Below are 21,061 nucleotides of genomic sequence, written 5' to 3' on the forward strand. Positions count from 1 at the left end.
GTACACATGGTTTGGTAATGTGTCAACTACTTCTTAGTTAGTTTTCATTTGGCGCAAACCCTTTTTTTCGATTTTTTCAATTTTTTGCAAAATTTACACTGGGTGAACTCAGAAATGTAGGCCACTTACAGGCCTAAGATTTTGGTTTTCTCATTTTCTACCGAAAACAAGACTCCAACCAAATTTTCAGCCAATTCGGAGAGGGTCGATCCAATTCTTGGTCGATTTCGTGTGGAATCGTCGAACGAATGATTTTTCGATGCGAAAAGTGTGCACAATATGATTGTAATGTATAACAGGAATGTTTTTCTTGGGGCTGCTGCAGCAGCAGTAACAGTAGCGTGTGGCAAAACGAAAACAAAATATTTGGGAAAAATTGGTCGTGCGTTAATCCTACGAAGAAAAAAAAAGACGACGATGCCTACTTCCATCTTTTCTTCTTTTTCGTCTATCTCTTTCGCTCCAACAGTATCATGTGCATGTGAGATCATAAATGGCCATGAAAGTGAATATGCCTCAATTTCGATCCGGTCGTGCCTGACTGACTGCGATTTTAGCTGAAAATTTACCTGCCGAATCAAGAATTCGTCGTCACAGGCTATTAAAACTGAATAAAACACTCAGTGTTTCTTATTACATTTTTTTCCGCCTTGAATAATTGATTGCGAACAAAGAGAGTCACCAACAGAAGAGAGAGAGAAAAAAAACCTCGCATACATAAGAATGCCAAAAAGATTTGCCACAGATCGAATTCAATGCATGAATGTTTACGATGGATTAAATTTGCCAAATGGAAACCATTTTTTTCCTCAATAAATAATTAAAGAGAACAGCCATTTAGCATATATCACTTAGATTATCATTGTCGTTTTGATTCTGCGACTGAACATAAGCTCAGATTCAGCTTGGAAGAATGAAACTTATAAAAATAAAGCACTTTAGTGCAGATGGTAGACAAACCAAAATACCAATGCGGCCAAATGTTTGCTTCGCTTGAAAAATCCCTTTTATAGCTTCAAACATGAAACCAGCATATGGAAAAGTATGTGGCTATTGTTCGGAAGTACTTTAATTGATGACCAACATTTGAGGTTCATTTGATTGGACGTGATTAATACTTCAGATGTACATTTGGAAAATTAATTTTAAATGAATTGCCAATAAAAAAAATTCAATCCTTTTCAATGGAATTTGATTTTGTGTCAATTTCAAACAACACAAATTGACCACACTGTGCATTTTGAATTTGAAACCCCGGTTTAAATATTCATTCGTTCGCATTTAGTTAATAGGAAATTAATTTGTCAAAGTCAGTGAGACTCTCTATCGTTGTGAACTTTAAACTAAATGCCATCGATGAAATGTTGATGATAAGCTATATTTTCTTTCATTTCAGACATGCAAAATACATCATTTGTGTGGTGTGGGCAATAGCACTGCTGACAGCTCTTCCAATTCCGCTGGTGTCACGCTTGGGTCAACCGGAACAGTGGTACATACAATGCGACAAGTAAGCCTAATTATTTCTTCATCTATCCTTAAATATGATATCAACCCGTACAATTCTACAGCATGAAAATCACGTTTGCCCGAAACGCATTAATTAATATATAAATAGTGATATTTCAAAAGCTCTTTAAAAATGATTCTAAACCTTTCATGTCCAAATGTCAAGGTTCAACTGATGTGATCGCGTCATATGTGACAAAGGGAGAGTGCAAGAGGGAGAGAAAATGTAATAACAAACAACAAACAACAAAAGACTAAACACGTTCGCAACACTCACAATTTTCAACCGAATTCCATTTGAAGTTTCGATTGAATTTTCATTATTAATTAGCAATCAGTGATGAGCTACATCGTTTGAACAGATCATAACAATGGGCGCATGTAGCGGGCAATGTCTAAGCTGTTAACATAAACAAAACGGACGCTTCGTCATCCGTTGATATGAGAGCCGCTGTACGGCTCTTTTATTTTGTGCAATGAATAAATCAAAATACAAGCTGCCCATGAATTAGTGGAACAATAAAATAAAATACACATCAGGAAATTGGACCTGATGCCGTGTAACGATTGTGCACAACAACGCTGACACTCTCCACAATTGCCCGAATACAACCCATACACACATACTCAAGACTTTCGATGCCTCTGTATTCTTTTATTCTCCTTCTTTCTGGGAAAATGATTCGGTTTATTGTTAGTTTTGCACAACTAGTGTTGCGTGTTGAATTACACAACAAAAGCGACAGCGAATCTTCGTTCAAATTTGCTGGTAATTCGTCACGTCTCTCGCAAACAGCCTGTAATTTTAGTAGTTGAGCTGCTGCTGCTGTTGCTGTTGTTTTTTTTCTCTCTCGGTATTTTCGACTTGATGCTTCATCGTGGAACCACTAATTTGGCATGTTGATTTGGTCTGTTAGCCATTTATGGCTAGAGCACCGGTCATGAATGTGTGTAATTAATCTCTGCACATGCAATGTACTCATAACATTTGCTGCAGAAAGAGTGTGTGCGGCGGATTTATTAACAGCACAGAATTTATTGGGAGCAAAATGCGTGTAAGAGTATGGCGGTGATGTAGGCTTTTGACTGCTTATGGACACACTGCTTTGTTTTTGTGTGTGCATTTTTGCCCAGCATGAATGCACACAGAAATATGGTCATGATATCACTATAATATGCATTAATTACATTTTTGATATTTTCATTTCATTGTGTGAACGTGTGATGGGTCATATACCGTTTTCGATTACTTTTTTTCCATTATCAACACACGCACATACGCATTTTTTTTCTCCAAAATGGATGCAAACCAATTTTCGGCTTTAATTACTTCGTTTTTTATTTCATTGTATTTATTCCAGATACGTGTGCGAAGAACATTGGCCGAAGCCACTGTATAATTATTATTATACAATTGCCTTACTAGTTTTACAATTTGTCATTCCATTGTTGGTGCTAATATTCACGTACACTCGGATTGCATTTGCCGTATGGGGTAAAAAGCCGCCCGGAGAAGCGGAAAATTCACGCGATCAACGTATGGCCAAATCCAAACGAAAGGTAAACTATATCGGCTACTAATAACCATTACACATGCAGAATATTCATTCTGTTTATATTATTTAAACGACGTGAGTGTGTGAAAATCGGTTGTGAAAAACGGATTTCAGCGCTGTGGCTTCATTTGCATCGCATATTTGGTTTTTTTTCTTTCTGGACACTTCGATATACACATATCCAATGTTCTTGGGGAAAATTTCATTACAACTTATACAAACATGTTTATTTTTCCTCTCTCTCTCTCACTTGCTGTGAAATTCAAACATAAGATCTAAAGTGAAGAGACTCCGACCGATCAAATCAACATTTTTTTTCATTTTTATGCTTTCTGTACTGAAAATCAGACGGACAAAAAAATATATAAATTGTTCAACTTGTACAAACAGATGCGCATTTTTGCGTTGATTTCATTGATAACAGCATAAAGGAAAACGTTTTCACAACCAAAGAATAAATCTGCATCTATTTAAGATGGTTTCAGCCATTTCAAATAAGATTACATCGAAATATTTCATCTCCTTTAAATGTTGTTTGTAGAACACATAGTGGAACAGCGTTGTATTGTTATGTTTAAAATCATTTCACTCGGTTTTTTTTTGTTGTTGTTGCTTTCATCGAAAAAGAAAAACAGAATGAAATTGCCGGAACAAAATGGCCGATCGTAAGTGATTCAAAAGTCATAGTTTCTTTCTACTACGAGCTATGATATCTTCAGTAGCATTGATGGTTATTGGCAATCAATGTTAAACAAGCGAAAGTAACGCATTTTTTGGTTGGAAGCATTTTGATATGCTCTTCTCATCAGATACAGCATAATTTTTATATGAAAATGGTAATTTCAGTGCATGAGGCACCGTCTGCGTAGTGAATGGCAAACGGGATAAGAATGTAAAATAAGACCCGGTAGAGCTTATTGGCATTTGATTTCGAAAGCAAACATATGTAAAATTGACGTCATAACATAAAAGTACGCATATAGATTGTTATAAGTTGAATTCGATACATGGTTGCTAGGATATTAATAATTGATAAAATGTTGTCGGCAACAAACTGGTTGCTATTGCTTCAAAGATGTGAAGCCGTTAAAATATTCCATAAAAATGCTCTCCCAAATAGTGTCTCGTGGAATCGAGAGTGTAACCTGCAATTCCAACACAATTTAGTTTGATGCAGCATGAGCGTTTGAGGTGTCATTCTCACTTTCGCTGTCGATAAGCACTTCTTTTACACTGAAGCAGCGGAAAAAAGCGGTGGCATTGTGTCGCGTGTTTTGTAATCCACTTTAAATTGTTTAGCCAACGTGGCTTGAATAGGCAATTAGCTTGGACACCTCGAGCAAAGTTGACAAGGCAATCGATTAGTATTATTGCTTTATTTGGGTGCAAAAAGCCTTACGGTCGTCACAATTACCAATTGTGTTGCGTGTGTTTACTTTTCTTCATTGCATATAAATTTAGCAGCACAGAGGAACATGTGAAAGCCCCTTTCTATCGCCCATTCTTTCTTGCTTTCTACTTCTTCTTTTTTTTATATCACAAATGGAGGTTTAGTAACTATAGAACGGCCCTGCGGATAGTCAATATTAAAAGAGCACATATACACGCACATGGATTACATTGGAGAGTGAAGGGAAGGAAGCGTTGAGATTAAAAACAGGAAGAAAAAGCAATTTCATTCCCTTGATCCGGCAATAGTATAAATAGTAGCAGGAAAAAAAATCGAAGTATCGGAGAATAGAAAAAGAGAGTAGCGTGCCGAGCATTCTTTCGGTGTGTTATGTAGAAGGGAAAATGGCGATGAACCCCAATTTATAAATTTCTTACGAAACTGTACACAAAATGATTTAATGGAGTGATTTCAGATAATGGTGACTCCCATTCTCGTCTTCTAATCTTTGATGGCGAAAACACAACACAATGTGATAAAAAGTGTCTGTACTGGCTTCTTGGAGCTTCTCCGTTTTTCTTCTTCTTTTTTGTTTCTTTTGACATGAAAACAATATCTGTTTTGGGAGCAAGAGAAAAGCAGCGATGTGCACATTTGTTACATCGGGTATAGCTCAATATTTTGTTGTTTAAGATGGTCTGGTGTTAATGCACGATATATGTGACGTTTTCAATGTGTAGTATGAAAATTTATGTTGTGCGGTTTTATTTTTTTAACAAACAACTAAAAAAATACATACAACATGCACATATCGACTAACTAATCTACTTAACAAGTCGTGTGTATTTCGCTGCTCGTTTCATAGTTCGTTGCCGCTCAACAGGAGCAAAAAACTAAACACAAAAGCCAAAACGATTCTACGTTGTGCCAAGAAAAAAAAGGGAAAAGAAACAATGAACAACTTTTATATTGTAAAAGATTGCAAAATATGTATTAAGTTAACGTTAGTGACGTTGATTGAATATGTGCAAATTGTTTTTTTTTTGGTGACGCTTTTAACCGAACAAATAAACCGGGTGAAGCGTATTCCAGAAGTGTCCCACGCGCACAGCTGCATGAAATATTAGGAGCGTTTGTTGTTAACAGTTATTTGACACCCGGGCCAAAAGGATATGAGAAGCCACCTGAGAAATGACTGCAAATATAAATTGGGACAACGTAAAAAAGGAACGAAACATGACTCACACCCTCGTTGTAAGCGAAAAACCACGCACGTCGAGAAAGAAAGAGGAAGAAAGTGACAGAGAAAGTGGGGAAAGAAAAAACCGAACCGTTAAAATGAAATGAATCTTTAGATGTTTCTTTGACGAAGGTGACCATAAGTAAGGCTTGGTGCCCACGAAATCAAAAAGCATTGATACCGGAGCACATCAATCACTTTCTAGCCACGGAAATGTACCGGTTTCATAGAGGAATAAAAGTGAATGCTTTACCTCATGTATTTTGTTCCATATCGCCGCCCAGTTTCGAATATAATTTGAACAATTCCATTGTGGATACATCACTTTTTTTTATCAATTTAATGTGTACCATCATCATCATAATAGAAACAATAACAGTAGGTAAAAGTAAATAGAAAAGCCTAAAATGTATGGGTGCTTCGATTTGCTTCACAGCCGGACGAAGCGCCTCATTTTTTGCGAGGGAAAATCGACTAAAGGTCGTATCTAAATGTATTTTTAATGTGCTCTCATTGTTGGAAAATTTAATTTAAATACTCTTCGCATCTATTTCATTTAATTGTAAACAATAGCAAAATTGTTGATGAATAGTTGAATTTGGCAATTAATTCCGATGAACAGATGTGATTGTAGACACATCCCATTCGAATGTTTTAATCATGTGTTTTCTGTCGAACGTTCTATGCGCGCATACACACACATTCCCTCCATTACCTTCGAAACATCTCAGAAAATGAGCGACGGCGACGACGGCAGCAATGGATATAACATCCATCCCATATATCATGTGATATGGAAAATTTTAAGTGAATTTATGGGCTGGGAATTTGATGTTTAAGCAAATATATATGCTCGAAAAACGCAAAATCATTCTCTGCTCGCAATGTAATTAGAAGTTGATGGAATTTAACTCTCATCTCATGAGATTATTTAATTACTCAACCTGAATGCTGCCGCCGTCGCTACTGACACAAATACATAAACACATACGAACTCATACGCACTCATATGGCAAATTTAATGACGAAAATAAGAAGAAGAAAAAGAAGAAAAAAATCGACATACGCGGCAGAAAACTTCATCAGGCAACGAAACATTACACATAACTAAAGTTATAATGAGTATAATGACTAATCTATAATAAAAAATGTACATTCCGTCCGATTAGTGTTAATCGGCTTTTTACTTTTTAATGGTTCAGCGAATGTTGTTATTGGTTTTCTTTTTCTTCGCATTTTGAAAATCGTAAATCATCAGAAAATCGAGGACGAATTCAAAATTCGGCCAAGAGAGAGAGAGAGAGAGAGAGGGAGAGAGAGAGGGAGAGAGAGAGGGAGAGAGAGAGGGAGAGAGAGAGCGAGAGAAAGATCTCAAGTTGAAAATTTAATTCAATTAGATTATATACACTGTATTACACACTTGAATGAGCACTTTTGATACACGATAATTACTATTTCCCAATTTTTATTTTCCAACTCGTGTCGGCCTCACACTTGTGATGAAAATCGTAACACTGCGCTCATGTTCGGGATTACTCTCCTCTGCTCGCCATCGGAGCCGCAGCACCACACACACATACATAATCTTCGATAAAACCCATTGCTGAATCAATAATTTTGATTATTAGCCATCGAACGTCAATATCGTTAATAAATTATTTACTGTGCGAGAGACTTTTTACGACCATCGATCTTCAGTAAAGTCGTTAACTGATGCAGTTAGATTGGTTCTCTCACTCTCTCTCGTTCGCCCTTTCACTCGGTTGCTGTGTTTATGTGGCTGTGAAAATGAATGTTTAATAAACATTGTTTATGTCAATCGATAGACTCTATCTCACCCAAGGATGAACCATGATCAAATTAGTTTAAGAAAAAAAACCTTTTCCATTTTGGTCCACATCCACTTGTCGCCTTTACACATGATACTCTTTTAATGTCGCCGAGAAAAATAAAGAAACACAGAGAAAAAAGTCGAACAAAGTCGATTTTTGTCACGCATCAAATTCTTTGATCAGATTCGAGCGAACGAACAAGACGAAATGGGGAGTGAAAATAAGGAAAGATTTTGGTCACTTGTTCGATTAGCAAAAGGTTCATTTCATACTACATGATTCGAATGGGAAAAGAAATCGAATCGATTGAAGTCTCCATCCGTTTGATCTCATGACGAAATTCGTCTCGGTTTTTCGATTGTCTCTCAACTCTTCGAAGCATGTCAAAGGTAAGGAATGTCGTCTTGGTCAAAGTTTTCAATGTTAACGAAACTTGGATATATCCTCCAAAATGCCTTTCCATTTTCTCTGGCTTTGGGTCCATGGAAAAAAGGGTGCATTTCACAATAAAGTCGTATTGAGACTTTTTTTTGTCAGCAGACAGCTTACAAATCTCCGTCAAAACATCGTTATGAATGGTAACAACACAATTGTATACGGTCGGCATGTGGCACCTGTGAAAGTGAAACATCTAAAACCAAGATAGTTAGATGAGCAATTTCATGAGTTGAGAGAATAAAACAAATTTTACGCCAGATTGATATTTTGATGGCTCCTTTGGGTTTGCCGAATGATGAGTTATCTGTTGATTTATCTGTTCATTTTGTTGGCAACGAAACAATGACGATTCTACTTCGATAGTCGGAAACCGAAAACGTGACATTCAATTAATTTGGGGTTTTGTTAAATCGCTTCAAGTCATACGCCTGGCAACTTAACTACTTTTCAATGTTTCACAATTAACTATTTCAATGTATGTTTTTTTGTCCAAATCGATTATAGTAACTTGAATTCCAAAAACATACACACACTGGGCTAAATGGCTGTTGGGATAAAATCATTAAAAATTATTTGTTAGACGTGCGTTGGTAAAAACATGCTCAGGCACAACATGAGATTTCATTTTTCGAATTACGACTATACACCATCATCCATAGCTGAGATTCAGAGTGGACAAAACAGTTGAATTGAAAAAAAAAGAAAAAAAAAGAGAATTGAACGAATATTGCATAATAAATTCGCAATGATATAATTCGCCGTAATTCATAACATCTGGCAAACACTGGTGCTGCTATTCACCATCGCATCTCATCATGTTCAACGGCACGGCGACACTAAACTCATGTTTCATTGCATTTCCTTTAAAATGTATTTAAGTCATAAATAGTAGTACGGAGAGTCACACGGCTAACTTTACATAATGCACATAAAGCGGCGATTATTTTACTGTTTTCTACTTGTCGGTTCCATTGAATCGTTTGAAAAATTTTATGTGTGTCTCTCTGGCTCTTTCCCTCCGTTTGTGTGCGTTTGAGTATGGACGAATGGATGGAATGCGTCATCCACTCAAAGAAGCGATTTTTCGACCATTTTCTTACCACACATAGTCATCAAACGGAAAATAATTCGAATTTTGAGTTGTTTCGTTTTTGGTTAGCCATTTCATTATTGGATTTCCTCATCTTGCGGCTACCATTGACCATATCGTCGACGGCCGTTTTCTACATTTGCACCAAACAATATGTCTCTATTTTTGTTTTACCTTTCGCTGAGATGACGAAGAGATAGTGTAGATTTTGCACATCGACAAGATAGAAACAAAAAACAGAAATATTAATGGTCGAACCATTACCATAATTAAACGAAATAAATGTGGCACATTTTGTGTCGGCTTTTGTGAAGATCTTCTCATTTTCCATTGCAAAATGCGAAAGATTCAAGAAGATTCGTATTTCAAATAACACACGGGTGGAAACAATTTAAATCAACTCACAGCTCATCGATGGAAATGGAGATGAGCATGCGGCGTATGCCATACGCTTGGAAAGCTTTTTGAAACGTATGCTTCGTTTGAAGTTGTCTCGTCTTGGTTGTGTCTGGTGTGGTCTCTTGTGTATGCATATTTCGTTAGGCGATGATTGAAAACAATCAAAAGTGAATGGAAACTAATTTACGGGATTGAGAAATACGTATTTGGCTTTGATTTGAACATTTTCTACTCACTCTATATAATTATTTCTTTTGATTTGCCCAATAATACACGAAAATAGCCCGCAGTAATTTGATGCTATGCCGAATATTCCTCGAAAACTCGAAATTTGTACGGGGCAAACCAAACCGAAAATGAAGCGATATCATTGTTGTTGTTGTTGTTGTGGTCGTCGTCGTCGTCGTCCTCGTTGGCTCCCAACGAAAATGGACACCAATTTGCCGTGGCTTGTACGATGCTTACATGTGTTTATCAATCAGAAAATGACAGCACACTGCAAATGCAGCGCTTTCGGTGGAAAAATTTGCGTAGTCCATTTGATTCCAAATGCTCGCTCGCCCGCCGAATGAACAGCAATTCCGTTTACGCTATGCTCGTGGAAACCTAGTCATGTGTCGGTCAAAATAAGCAAACCGAAATTGATTCAAATTAAGCTAAAGTTTCTGCTGACACACTTAATGATGGCCTGCCAAAATTATTAATTTGAGCATCGTGCGATTTTTCTTTCTTTTTCGTTCATTTTCGGTTTCAGTCAGATAGCCTATCGCAATTTGCACCAAAATGTCTCTTACCTTTGTGCTCAATTTTCCCTACCTGAAAAGAAGAAGAAGAAGAAGAAGAAGAAAACGTCACGTTCGTTCTTCCTTAAATAGCTGCAGTGCTTTTTGCCGCTATTCGCTACAATTCGCTGATAAAATAAAACCGTGACATTAACTTTTAAGCACTCACAACTTGGGTAAAATGGCATTTGCGCTAGCATACACACCGATAAATGAACAAGGAGCGGAGAAGCAAAGCAAAAGAAGCGAAAAAAAGCATAACAACAACTAGAAACGACGAACGATAAGATTGCCCATAAACACACACACAACACAGCATGGCAGCGAAAAATTCCCATATTATTACACACCGAGAGAGCACCGCACTGAAAGAAATTGGTGTCAGTTTAATGATTAAAGACATTGCGCGCAAACACAAAATGAACTCCCGTCATGAGGTACGGATTGATCGCCACAAAGATAAAAGCACGAGGAAAGAGAAGAAGAAGAAAAAATGCACAGGCACAAACTTACATACAGAACTTGAGGAAGCAAGAGAAAGAGAGATAAAATAAGCAATGGGAGCCAACACGAAAACATTCAGAAGAATGGTGAACGACATAAATACGGGACGCAGAATTAAAATACTTAAACCGTGATTATTATTACTTCATGTATGCATGATCTCTCTCTCTCTCTCTCTCTCTCTCTCTCTCTCTCGCTGTCTCATTCGTTTACTTTCATTTGCCATCTTCGTCTGCGTTTCAAGTTTGAAAAGGAAAAGATTCCAATTTGGTGTCGGTTATTTTTTTCTCCATTTTCTTTCTACAATCGAAACATTGTTTTCGTTGCTATCACGCGCTCCCGCTCATCTTGTATGTTTGCAGCTTGCTATTTATTCAATTTAAATGTTTTCATATGGAACAATTTCCAATTGAACAATACACAAATAAAATAGACGGAACAAAAGACAGCGAATAATGAACCCAGTCGAATAATCATTGCACACAGATAAAGTGTTTCGTCGATTGTGCAAAGGAAGTCAATGGGAACATGCAAATGAGTGAACAAGAACAAGATTACAACTAAAATCACGAAGAAGAAAAAAAACAAGACCGCAGAGCTTCGTTTCGCTCCGCTCTGCGTTCTTGAGATTATAGTTTCACAACAAACTATTTTTTGGCGCACTATATGAAATGTATTTCATCAAAATAACTTTGAAATAATATATTTATTTGCAACAAAGTACAAAAAAAATTCTCAGTTATTTCAAAAATGAATTACAAGATCTTACTCTTATTTCTTTTTTGAAATATACTGCCTTTGGTTAAAATCAAATAAATAATATGAGCATTGATCTAAAGTCATTTTAATTCTGTTCAAGACCCAGAAAATACTGTACGAAAAAAGCTTGAAATAATGTAATTAAAAAAAAAACATTTTATCATAAAAATTTGATTGGCGCTTTGAGATATTATGCACTTATTTGTCGTTACTGCCACTGTTTTGAATTAAATAAAAAATATGAGCAAAGTTCAAATTCACCATAATTTGTTTCAGTACTCAAAAAGTATTAAGAAAAAAAAGGAAACAAATTAATAGCTCTACATTTCATGTAGTGCTAAAAAGTGAATACATACACCAACACCCACACCCGTGAACACATACGCAAGATCAAACTTAAAGGGAAAAGCGAACGAAGCAATGAGCTTCTTCTCATCATTATCATACTCACTGTCATTTGATTAAATAATTGCTCGCGCTTGTATGCATATTCTTCTGTTGATCTGATTCGTAACGCAATAATAACCGACACAGACACATACACACGAATCCGCTCACAGCGACCCATTCGATTTTTCACGTGGAAAATGTATTCGTGCAGCACCCATATGTGTTGTGTTCATTCAATAAAAGTTCAATATTCGTCTCAAATGTCGAATGGATTTCGAACTTTGCAATATTATCATATTGGCTGAATATTTATTTGGCCTAGAATCTTGCTGCTCGCCGAGAGACATTGTGTGTTCCGGATTGCAAACACAATTCTCGTAATGTAATACGTAAACGTTACGGTTTAGGGATCGGTGACGACGAACACAAAATCACGGTAAAATGGAAAAACATCAACATCCCCATCGATAACAAGACCAACCAGTTTTGTTTTTCATTAGACAAGAACGAGCATGAGGCAAAAAACATAACAATAATAATGATGGCAAATAAAAACCAATTATGATAATGCTCCTTTTATTTGTGCATGCATGAGCTCACAAAGAAAATGTATGCAAATCAAATTGGCGCGTATACGCTTGATGAAAAAACGTTGAACGCACGCTTTTACACGCTTAAACTCTCTTATACTCATTTAGATTTCTTCGGTTCAATCTCGGCCTGGTGCTGAGATAGTACATTTCCTTTCTAAATACTAAATAACATCCATCCCATCGTATGTGTTACTCTCTCTTTCTCTCTCTCTATCTAAGTTCTTATTCATGTTTCACGAGCACATTTTCTTCACATCACATTGTGACTTGACACGACACGACACGACAAACACGCCGCCATGCAAATGTGTCAGAAGAACATGAATACAATCAATACAAACTATTTACTAAAACGACATTCAGTCATAGATTGTCATGTCCTTTTCGTGTAAAGAGAATGTGGAATGGGAAAAAACGATGACGACGTGGAAGCGTCGAAGAGAATAAAGCTGTACGGAGCGAAGGAGATGTCAATTTTGCGATGAATGCAAGGCATTGAGGAAAAAAAATACTTACGTTGCAATTTAAAGGAAGAGAATCGAACGACGGAAAAGACAGGCTACAGGAAACATCAATAACAGGCAATAAAAAAAGCATCATCGTGTCAACGGCACAACATTGCGATACAATTTAATCGAGAGAAAGAAGAGAAGCGGAAAAAAAACTAGTGATGCTACAAGAACTGGTGATTATTAAGCACAACGAAAAAAAAATCAACATACGACCCAAAGTACTTCAAATGAACAATAATAGATTGATTTAAAGTAGCAGAGAGAGAGAGAGAGAGGAGGCGATAGATACAATATAATCCAATGATTTTTCTCAACGTATAAAAAATAAAGACATTTTGTAGTTTTTACCGCTTTATCAGCTTGATTCAGTTGTGCACTGAAGACAGACGGTGGCCGAAGAAAAAAAAAAAACAAATATACAGACACAGCTGGATCGCGCGCGCGTTCATTTTTTTATTCTCGTTGTGTCTCCGTACTTCCGATTTAATCCACTATATTATTTGCTATCATGCCATTTTCATTTTCCCATTCCGACACACCAAACTGCCGCTTGTGACATATGCTAATATAATTCACTCTTGGAAATCGGCACAATCGAAAAGTTCAACACTCATTTCCGAATATCTGGTTGCCAGTGTGTGAATATTATATTCACGCTAACATTCAAAAGCAGCACTAACTTTTGACATTGTTCAATGTTCCAAAAACTCGGCACGAAGCGCAAAGAAATTCAATTTTTTTTAACAAAATTTTTCCATTCAAGAACCAACTATATATATTTTGCTTGATGAATATTACCATCTGGGGTTTTTGCTTGAACACATTGCATTTAGCATATACGCAGTATGAAGCTTTGAACTTCAAGCTTTTCCGTAGCACATAAAAAATTACTTGTACTACTTCTCAAGATGAACACACTGAAATCTCGGCGCATCGAAGGCACAAAGTTTTATTCCTCATCGTTTCCGTACAATGATGACTGCTCGACAGACACGCTTGATTTTGTGTTAAGGATATATATATAATATATATTATATATATATATATGGCTTATTACGTTCTTCGACTTGATAAATTTAATTGTCGGGCTGTGAATATTTAAAGAAAAATACACACATACATATACATACACACAGAGAACAAGAGAGAGAATATTTTTGTTGTTAAGGGAACACTTTTAAATTGTGTTCAGCCAACAAGAGATGGAGGAAGAGAAAAGGCGCTATATTTTATATGAGATTGCGGTAAAATGGTGTTGATGTCGAAACAGGAAACTTCTACAAGGAACAAATGAGGCTGTGAGAATAGAAATGGCAATACAGGAATAAACATTCTGAAACGCATCAAGAAAAAAAATTCACAAAAATGAATCATGAGTTCTGAATATGCAAAAGTGAAACATGAATTTACATGGGCAGCATAGGAGGTTCATGGTTCACTTTTGCGTATTCAGAACTCATGATTCACTTTTGCGAATTTTTTTTTCCTTGATGCGCTTCAGAATGTTTATTCCTGTATTGACATTTTCATCCTCACAGCCTCAAATGCATGGCATATTTCATGCGAAAGAATTTCATAACAGAAATTCCGAAATCTCATAGAAAAAAATATGCTTTTGTTGCCGATTTCAATCTCTTAATTCAATCATGCGCTCAACAACAGCAACGAATACATTTACATGTAACTTCACCTTGAAATTGTTCGGAATTTTCTGCAGACACCCTCAGCCATGCAAAGCGGTCAATATTCATCAAAGGGAAAGAAAATTATCGCTGATTCAGTGAAATGAAAAATTAAAGTGAAATCACTCCTGTGGTGATTGGACACAAACGATTTGAATTGCGAACAATTTCGATTTTCATTCGGAGCATGGCAACTGATCGATGTACCAAAACCAAATGGATTTCCACAAAAAAAAATACATGTAAAAAATACATGTACGAGCAAAGAGCACTGAAAGATGAAAAAAAAAACTATGTACGTTTGACTTTGGTGTGAATATATACATAACTAGATATATTTTTTGTCCAGTGCTGAATTGCACTGTGTATTCCGAACGATTGGATTACACCACCGTTTTGTGTATGAGGCAATAAGCGAGACCAATCACGCCCGTGGTCATCACAAACTAAAATAAAGAAGTAAAGTGAAGTGAATAAAAAACAAGCACACATCCATCCATTACAATTACTATATTTGTGATTATATGACACAGAGAGTGATCTGGGAGGTTTTCATCACAATGCGCTTATAACGTTTTTTGTTTGGTTGCATAAAGTTCGCTTATGGGAAATCCAAGTAGTCAAGTAAACCCATTTAAAATACATACGATTATTTCCAGTACGTGTGACTCCTTGCATTCAGCCCAGATAGAGGTTGAGAGGCAGCAGTCCATGCGTACTATAAGGGAAAAAGTTGACCTTTATATAGTATACCATTATCGATAGTTAATTAGAAATGGTCGTCATTGACCATTTAATACCGATTCAGCGGCGGTTGAATCACCTTGAAACACTTCGAAATGCCTCAACATTTTTAAAAGTCTTTCAAATCAATTATCAGAATCAGGTTGAATTGTTGCTCACTTTTTTCTCTCTTTCCCTTTGCACTTGCCTTCTCTTACTTGATCGAGTTCACAATGCGACCGTCAACACACCAAATTCATTGAAGCAATTATAAAATACTTGAAGTCGAATTTACTTGTAATGCAACGCAAAGTACACGCTCGAAAACAAAATTGGTGTCGGTTTTGCGGTTGTGTACACATTTGTACCGGTCTTTGTTATTGGCACTTCAAGCCAAACTGAGAAGAGCATCATCAAGAGTATGGTGGTGGCGGCGGTGGCAACAAACAGCAGCAGTTGTGTCTTGTCTTTATTACATCCGCAATAATATCATCGCATCAACGAAATGAATATTTTAAAAAAATTCCTTTTTCCTTATTTCATCACACGGAACTCACAAGCACAACACCACCACACGATGGAAATTATTAATCAAAATGGTACGGCTTAATCTTCATCCAAAATATAAATATACCGTCACATTATTTTATTATTATATCTGACGAAATCGGAAAAAAAATGAAGAAGAAAAAATTGTGTGAATCTTTTTAAAAACTCTCTTGTCTAGCAGTTTTTTTTTTCTCTTGTTTCTTCTCATTCGACTTAATCGAGTCACATTATGAAATTTTCATCACCAATCTCATTTCGACGGGTTTACGGTATAGGCCTATGAAATGTGTGTGTGTGTGTTTTGGAACGAGCTGACACGGTCAGGAAATAAAAACCACAAAATATTTTCAACAATAATAATAACAATGGTAATAACAATAGTAATAATGATGATAGTCTATAGGCAATTGAGTTGAGTGTTGGCGACAATAATCAGTATTATACTAAATCACCATATAAATTGACGTAAAGATCCTACATGCGTTCGCATGTACAAATGGATGGCATGCGAGAGGCTTATTTACGCTTCAATTTTATTTTTTATTTACTTGTTGGCTACTTTTTCGTGTGTTTCATTATTACTGGTTTCATTTCGGTTCAAGAAATTTTCTTCGTCATTCACTTGCAGCAGTGGCGGCAAAAACAACAACAACAACAACAACAACAGCGCCGTGTGCGCGTGAAATATTCGTGTGCAAGATTGAAGATGACCAAATGTTTTTTTCTTCATTGCCCGTTTTTTTATTCAACTTCATTTACCAACTCGTAGCTTCTTTTTCTGTCTTTGTTTTATTTTATTTTGTGTGTTGGCTCGTGTTGTGTCGTTTTTTCTGCCATTTCGTACTTTTTATTCCGCGTGTAATGCTCGTACCGATTGCTCTCTGTGCAGAGTGTACACTTCGTGTGTGTTTTTTTTTCGCTCGTTCGTTCGTTCGTAAGGTCATTTACCATACTTTCACTTATTCGACAATCACAATCATTATTATTAGCATCACCTGAGATTTCTTGTTGTGACGACGACGGTGACGACGACGATGTTGTTGTTCTTGTTTGCGAGCATTTGGTGTGCTTGTGTCGTTTGGTATTTTTCATTCCGTCAATTTTGGCTTTTCAATCCATTGGTTGCGCTTGCGGTTGCTCTTCGATTATTTAGTTGCTTTTTGTACGTACATACATAATGGCAATTCATCGATGCGACTTTTGATTCCGAAAAGAGCAGTTGTTCCTTTCTATAGCCAATACAAAATCACATCGAATGGTTTACCAGTAAAATGTTCGTTTTCTAAAAATGGTTTCGAACGCATGCACTTTTCTCACGAGCAATGCTCAATAGATATTTTTTTTTCTGTCTCTTTCTCTGCATCTCTTTCGCATTTCCTTTCTCGCATGAATGGTTTTTTGATATTTGTTTCAACCGTATCTAAGCTTGGATGCTGTGCAACTGTACTGTGCGCATCGTCAATTTATTAAGTGATCCCATATTTCATTAGATCTTCATATCAATCAATTCCAATTAATAAACTTTGACTAAACTTTGGAATTCTTGGGTAAAATATTTCGAACGGCACGCATCTAAGTATGCGGAAGGAATGTGCTCAGGGAGCAAACGTCACTCTTACTTAGGTTTGGTCGTTTTGCCACATGCTTAAAAGGCCATGGATCCAAACAAGATCATACCACAGCATCTTATTCCATCATATATTTTTTTATTTTGGTTGAGCAGAATGAGAGAGAATAGAGTAGTCTGAGCGACGTGTGCTTGCAATATAACAGAAAAACCACATTCTAGAGACGAGATGATGTTGGATGCTAAAGTTGCTTCATTTAGAAAACAGTTAATTCGTTTTGAATGGGTGGAAGAGAAGGATGGCGAGAGCGAACGACAGTGAAACAACCCATTCAACCTAGAGTTAAAATGTTACCAATGTCGGTTATAAAACCGAATTTATATCAAGCAATATTTCGTCGTAGACTTTAGCAGTTTTCTTTTCATCGCTGGCATTCAACATTGTAACGGCTGTTTAATATGTAATAACTAGTTGATCAACCCTTTTGTGGTTGCTCCTTTGAATTACAAATTCATCATGGAAACCCACACATAACATATCATAAAGAGACGAAAGGCCATCACATGCTTCAAATAAATTACAATTGGTGGTGCTGTTGTTGATGTTGATGTTGAACGATGCAATGAAACGGCTGATTCTGGAAAATTATCAAAGAGACGGCCAGATAGAAGGAGGTGGAGAGCGAACGCGACGAACTGAGCATTGAAAAGGGTTTGCCTCAGATTTTCATGTTCAGTCCGGGGTCACTCTTTAACGGCCTAATTGCAATCGAAAATGAAGTAACACGTGAAGTAATAGAATTGCAACATCGCGCGTTTGGACTGGGTGAAAGTAAACGTTGTGTATGTACGTGACATTTAACCTCAACTTTCCGTACGCAATGCATTACAACTGCACTTTAAAATGCTGAAACAACGATTCATTAACTATTTCTAAGGCAATTTCAGCCGAGCATTGTTAGCGTTTCGACTTTGCCGGCGCCTGTCTTTTTATGTAGTGAAATTGCGCATTTGGACGCTGTGCTCAATCAGTTGAGCTTCTGTTCAATGCTCTTTAACTCGAAATTGCTTCGGTAATATTTGATGAGACTTTCAGCTATTGTCCGTAGAAGCTCTTAAACATACGCATACGCATTCATACCCACACAGACAATGTTGGTTCTTTTGTTGCTCTTGAAAAACTACTTTGACTATGACCGAGGAACAGCTTAACAATGTTTGCGGGGTTGCAATCGCTATTATGCGGTAACGTCTACTCTTCAAAACACACAGACCACAATTTCAGTCAAATACCATATTTTGACGCTAGCTTTTATACCCATTCTCAAAGATATCGTAGCATATATCGTTTGGAAATCACATGAAAATTGACTTTGATTTTCATGGTGTTTTGGGCTCATGCATATCGAAATGAGTTACACACTTATATTTTATTTAAACGTTTTCTCTTTGTATTTTTGTCCCAAACAAAAAAAAAATCTCAAAGGGATTTTCATTCTGATTTTCACTCAACAGTCGAGACACGGTTGTGTTTATTTCGTTTCGCCGCTTCGTAATGAATACTCATTTCATCCAATGAACAAAAAGGATTCATCCATAGGCCATTGCTGGAAAATTTCTCTGCAAAATGCACTTCCAAACCAATGTATTTTTTGCTTCATTGTTTTTTTTGTTTGCTACCATCAAATATTTACACCTCTTTTACTTTTCGTGGCGTAATTGGTTCCGTACGTGCTTTTTCTGTTTGAAAAAAAAAGAAAACCAAAAGTTGTGGATTTTCAGAAGACAAGAGAAATGTATTATGCAATTTGGTAACCATCTGATTTTATTCTGAAACAACCTCAAACCTTAACGAGGTGGTTTTTCATTGGAAATTGTAAAGTTCAAAAAAGCTTTTAATAAGTTTGAAATTACTTTGACCATACGAAAAATAAATGGACATCATAATTTGGAAATGTTCGGTCCGACTTTGGTCGGCACCGAATTGTAAGGGTTCCCTTCCAGCGATGTTGCGATGAAATTTTAACTGCCCACGTATTTTAACTAGGTAGCTAGAAAACTATTATCCACCGTTTAAATTGATTGAAATGTGGGAAATGTGTTCGGGATATATTTTAACCACCTTTTTACTGAAAATTAAGGAGAGAATGACTAATGCAGCACAAATTATTTTCACATTTCAAATTAATCAAGCATGCTAGGCAATGTGTATGTGTCGTTTTACATGCCAAAATTTTGAAACATTGGCTATGCTTCGAATCATCAAACGTATCATAAATATTTTATGGATGTTGATGTGTCTCATTTTGCTTTTCAAGATTAACCCAATTTTCAACGCCTCCGGCCAATTTCTCACTGGGATGATGTCGAAATGTCTACTTTACAAATTGTTTGTCAGAACTCATTCATTTCAATCAAATGCACACGCCCAAACCATTTTCCCAATGTGAAGTTGCGTTCACGTAAATTGAAAGATCGACCAGTTATTATCATAAAACGATGGGTAAACACTGGTCATCAAGCATGGAACAGCGTACCAAAAATGTGGAAATAGTATTTATCTATTTCTCTTTCAATTTTATATATTAAACAATATTAAATCTAAACAAACAGAATTTAATGAAGGTTCAATTCAATTATATGTAGTAGCTGAAGTGTAACATATTCAGAGTTGGAAAGAATTCAATATTCCAACGTGAAATATTATAGTAAATTTACTGTAAAGTACAAGCGATAATTCACAAAGTTGTCCCATGTGTTTGGTAGTACAAGCACAAGCACGGACGTGTCAATGTTAATCTCGAAATTTATCTGTTTCACTTGTGTTTGTATTCGCATATATGTATATATGTTTTCGGTGTTTGTTTACGATGACGCGCTCAAGTGGTGTTGCTCTGTTTGGGGCTGTGAAATAGAAATATTTGTCAGCAAAGGGATATTACAAATATGTCGGTCAGTAAGTGAAGTGAAATTACACGACACCGAATAAAGTCAAAACACTTGGCGCCCCAAATTTATTGCATAATAAATTATCTCCCTCTCGCGCTCGCTCTCTTCGAAAAATAATGGACAACGACTGATGTGGATAATTGGCAACGCGTCGTTTACTATATTGGATCGGGATCAAATTGTGGTTAAAAAGCCACATACACACACACATACACTCAAAAACACCAAATTGAATGGTGTTTTGTGCACGCGCGTTACGTAAAATTCGAAAAATAAATGGTCCGAAATCAAATGGTAAATCTTCAAAATCTGTTTGATATAAAAGCGGTGAAACCAAGCATTGGGTTTTTGATGTGTGAGTTTTCTCACGTCTGGCGTTTTGTGTTCAACGGATGAGGCGGCAGCGGCAGCGGCGTTGATGTCAGTGGCGAATTACGTGTACCGTTTTGCAGCTACTTGGTATTATTATTCTTACCCATTGCGATGTGAATTGTGGATAAAACACAAATGTCTTTTTGTTGGATAGCTGCAAGGCAATTACTTGTTGATAACATATAACCGCACTGTCGAAGGCATTTCATTTCGCTGTTGTTTAAC

General features: G+C 36.5%; 1 protein-coding gene across 1 annotated transcript in view; it reads left to right on the forward strand.

Moving 5' to 3' along the window:
* The first annotated feature begins 1,034 nt into the window (after positions 1–1,034).
* Positions 1,035–21,061, forward strand: part of LOC129577751 (RYamide receptor-like) — a 36,654-nt gene continuing 16,627 nt past the window's right edge. Inside the window, exons 1-3 of the mRNA XM_055465260.1 lie at positions 1,035–1,042; positions 1,397–1,510; positions 2,871–3,069. Of these exons, the coding sequence (XP_055321235.1) occupies positions 1,035–1,042; positions 1,397–1,510; positions 2,871–3,069 (321 nt within the window). The remainder of the gene's footprint in view (positions 1,043–1,396; positions 1,511–2,870; positions 3,070–21,061) is intronic.

The sequence above is a fragment of the Sitodiplosis mosellana genome, unplaced genomic scaffold (assembly GCF_009176505.1).
Source record: "Sitodiplosis mosellana isolate CC-2019 unplaced genomic scaffold, AAFC_SMos_1.0 Smas_scaffold_6226, whole genome shotgun sequence".
NCBI lineage: Eukaryota > Metazoa > Arthropoda > Insecta > Diptera > Cecidomyiidae > Sitodiplosis > Sitodiplosis mosellana.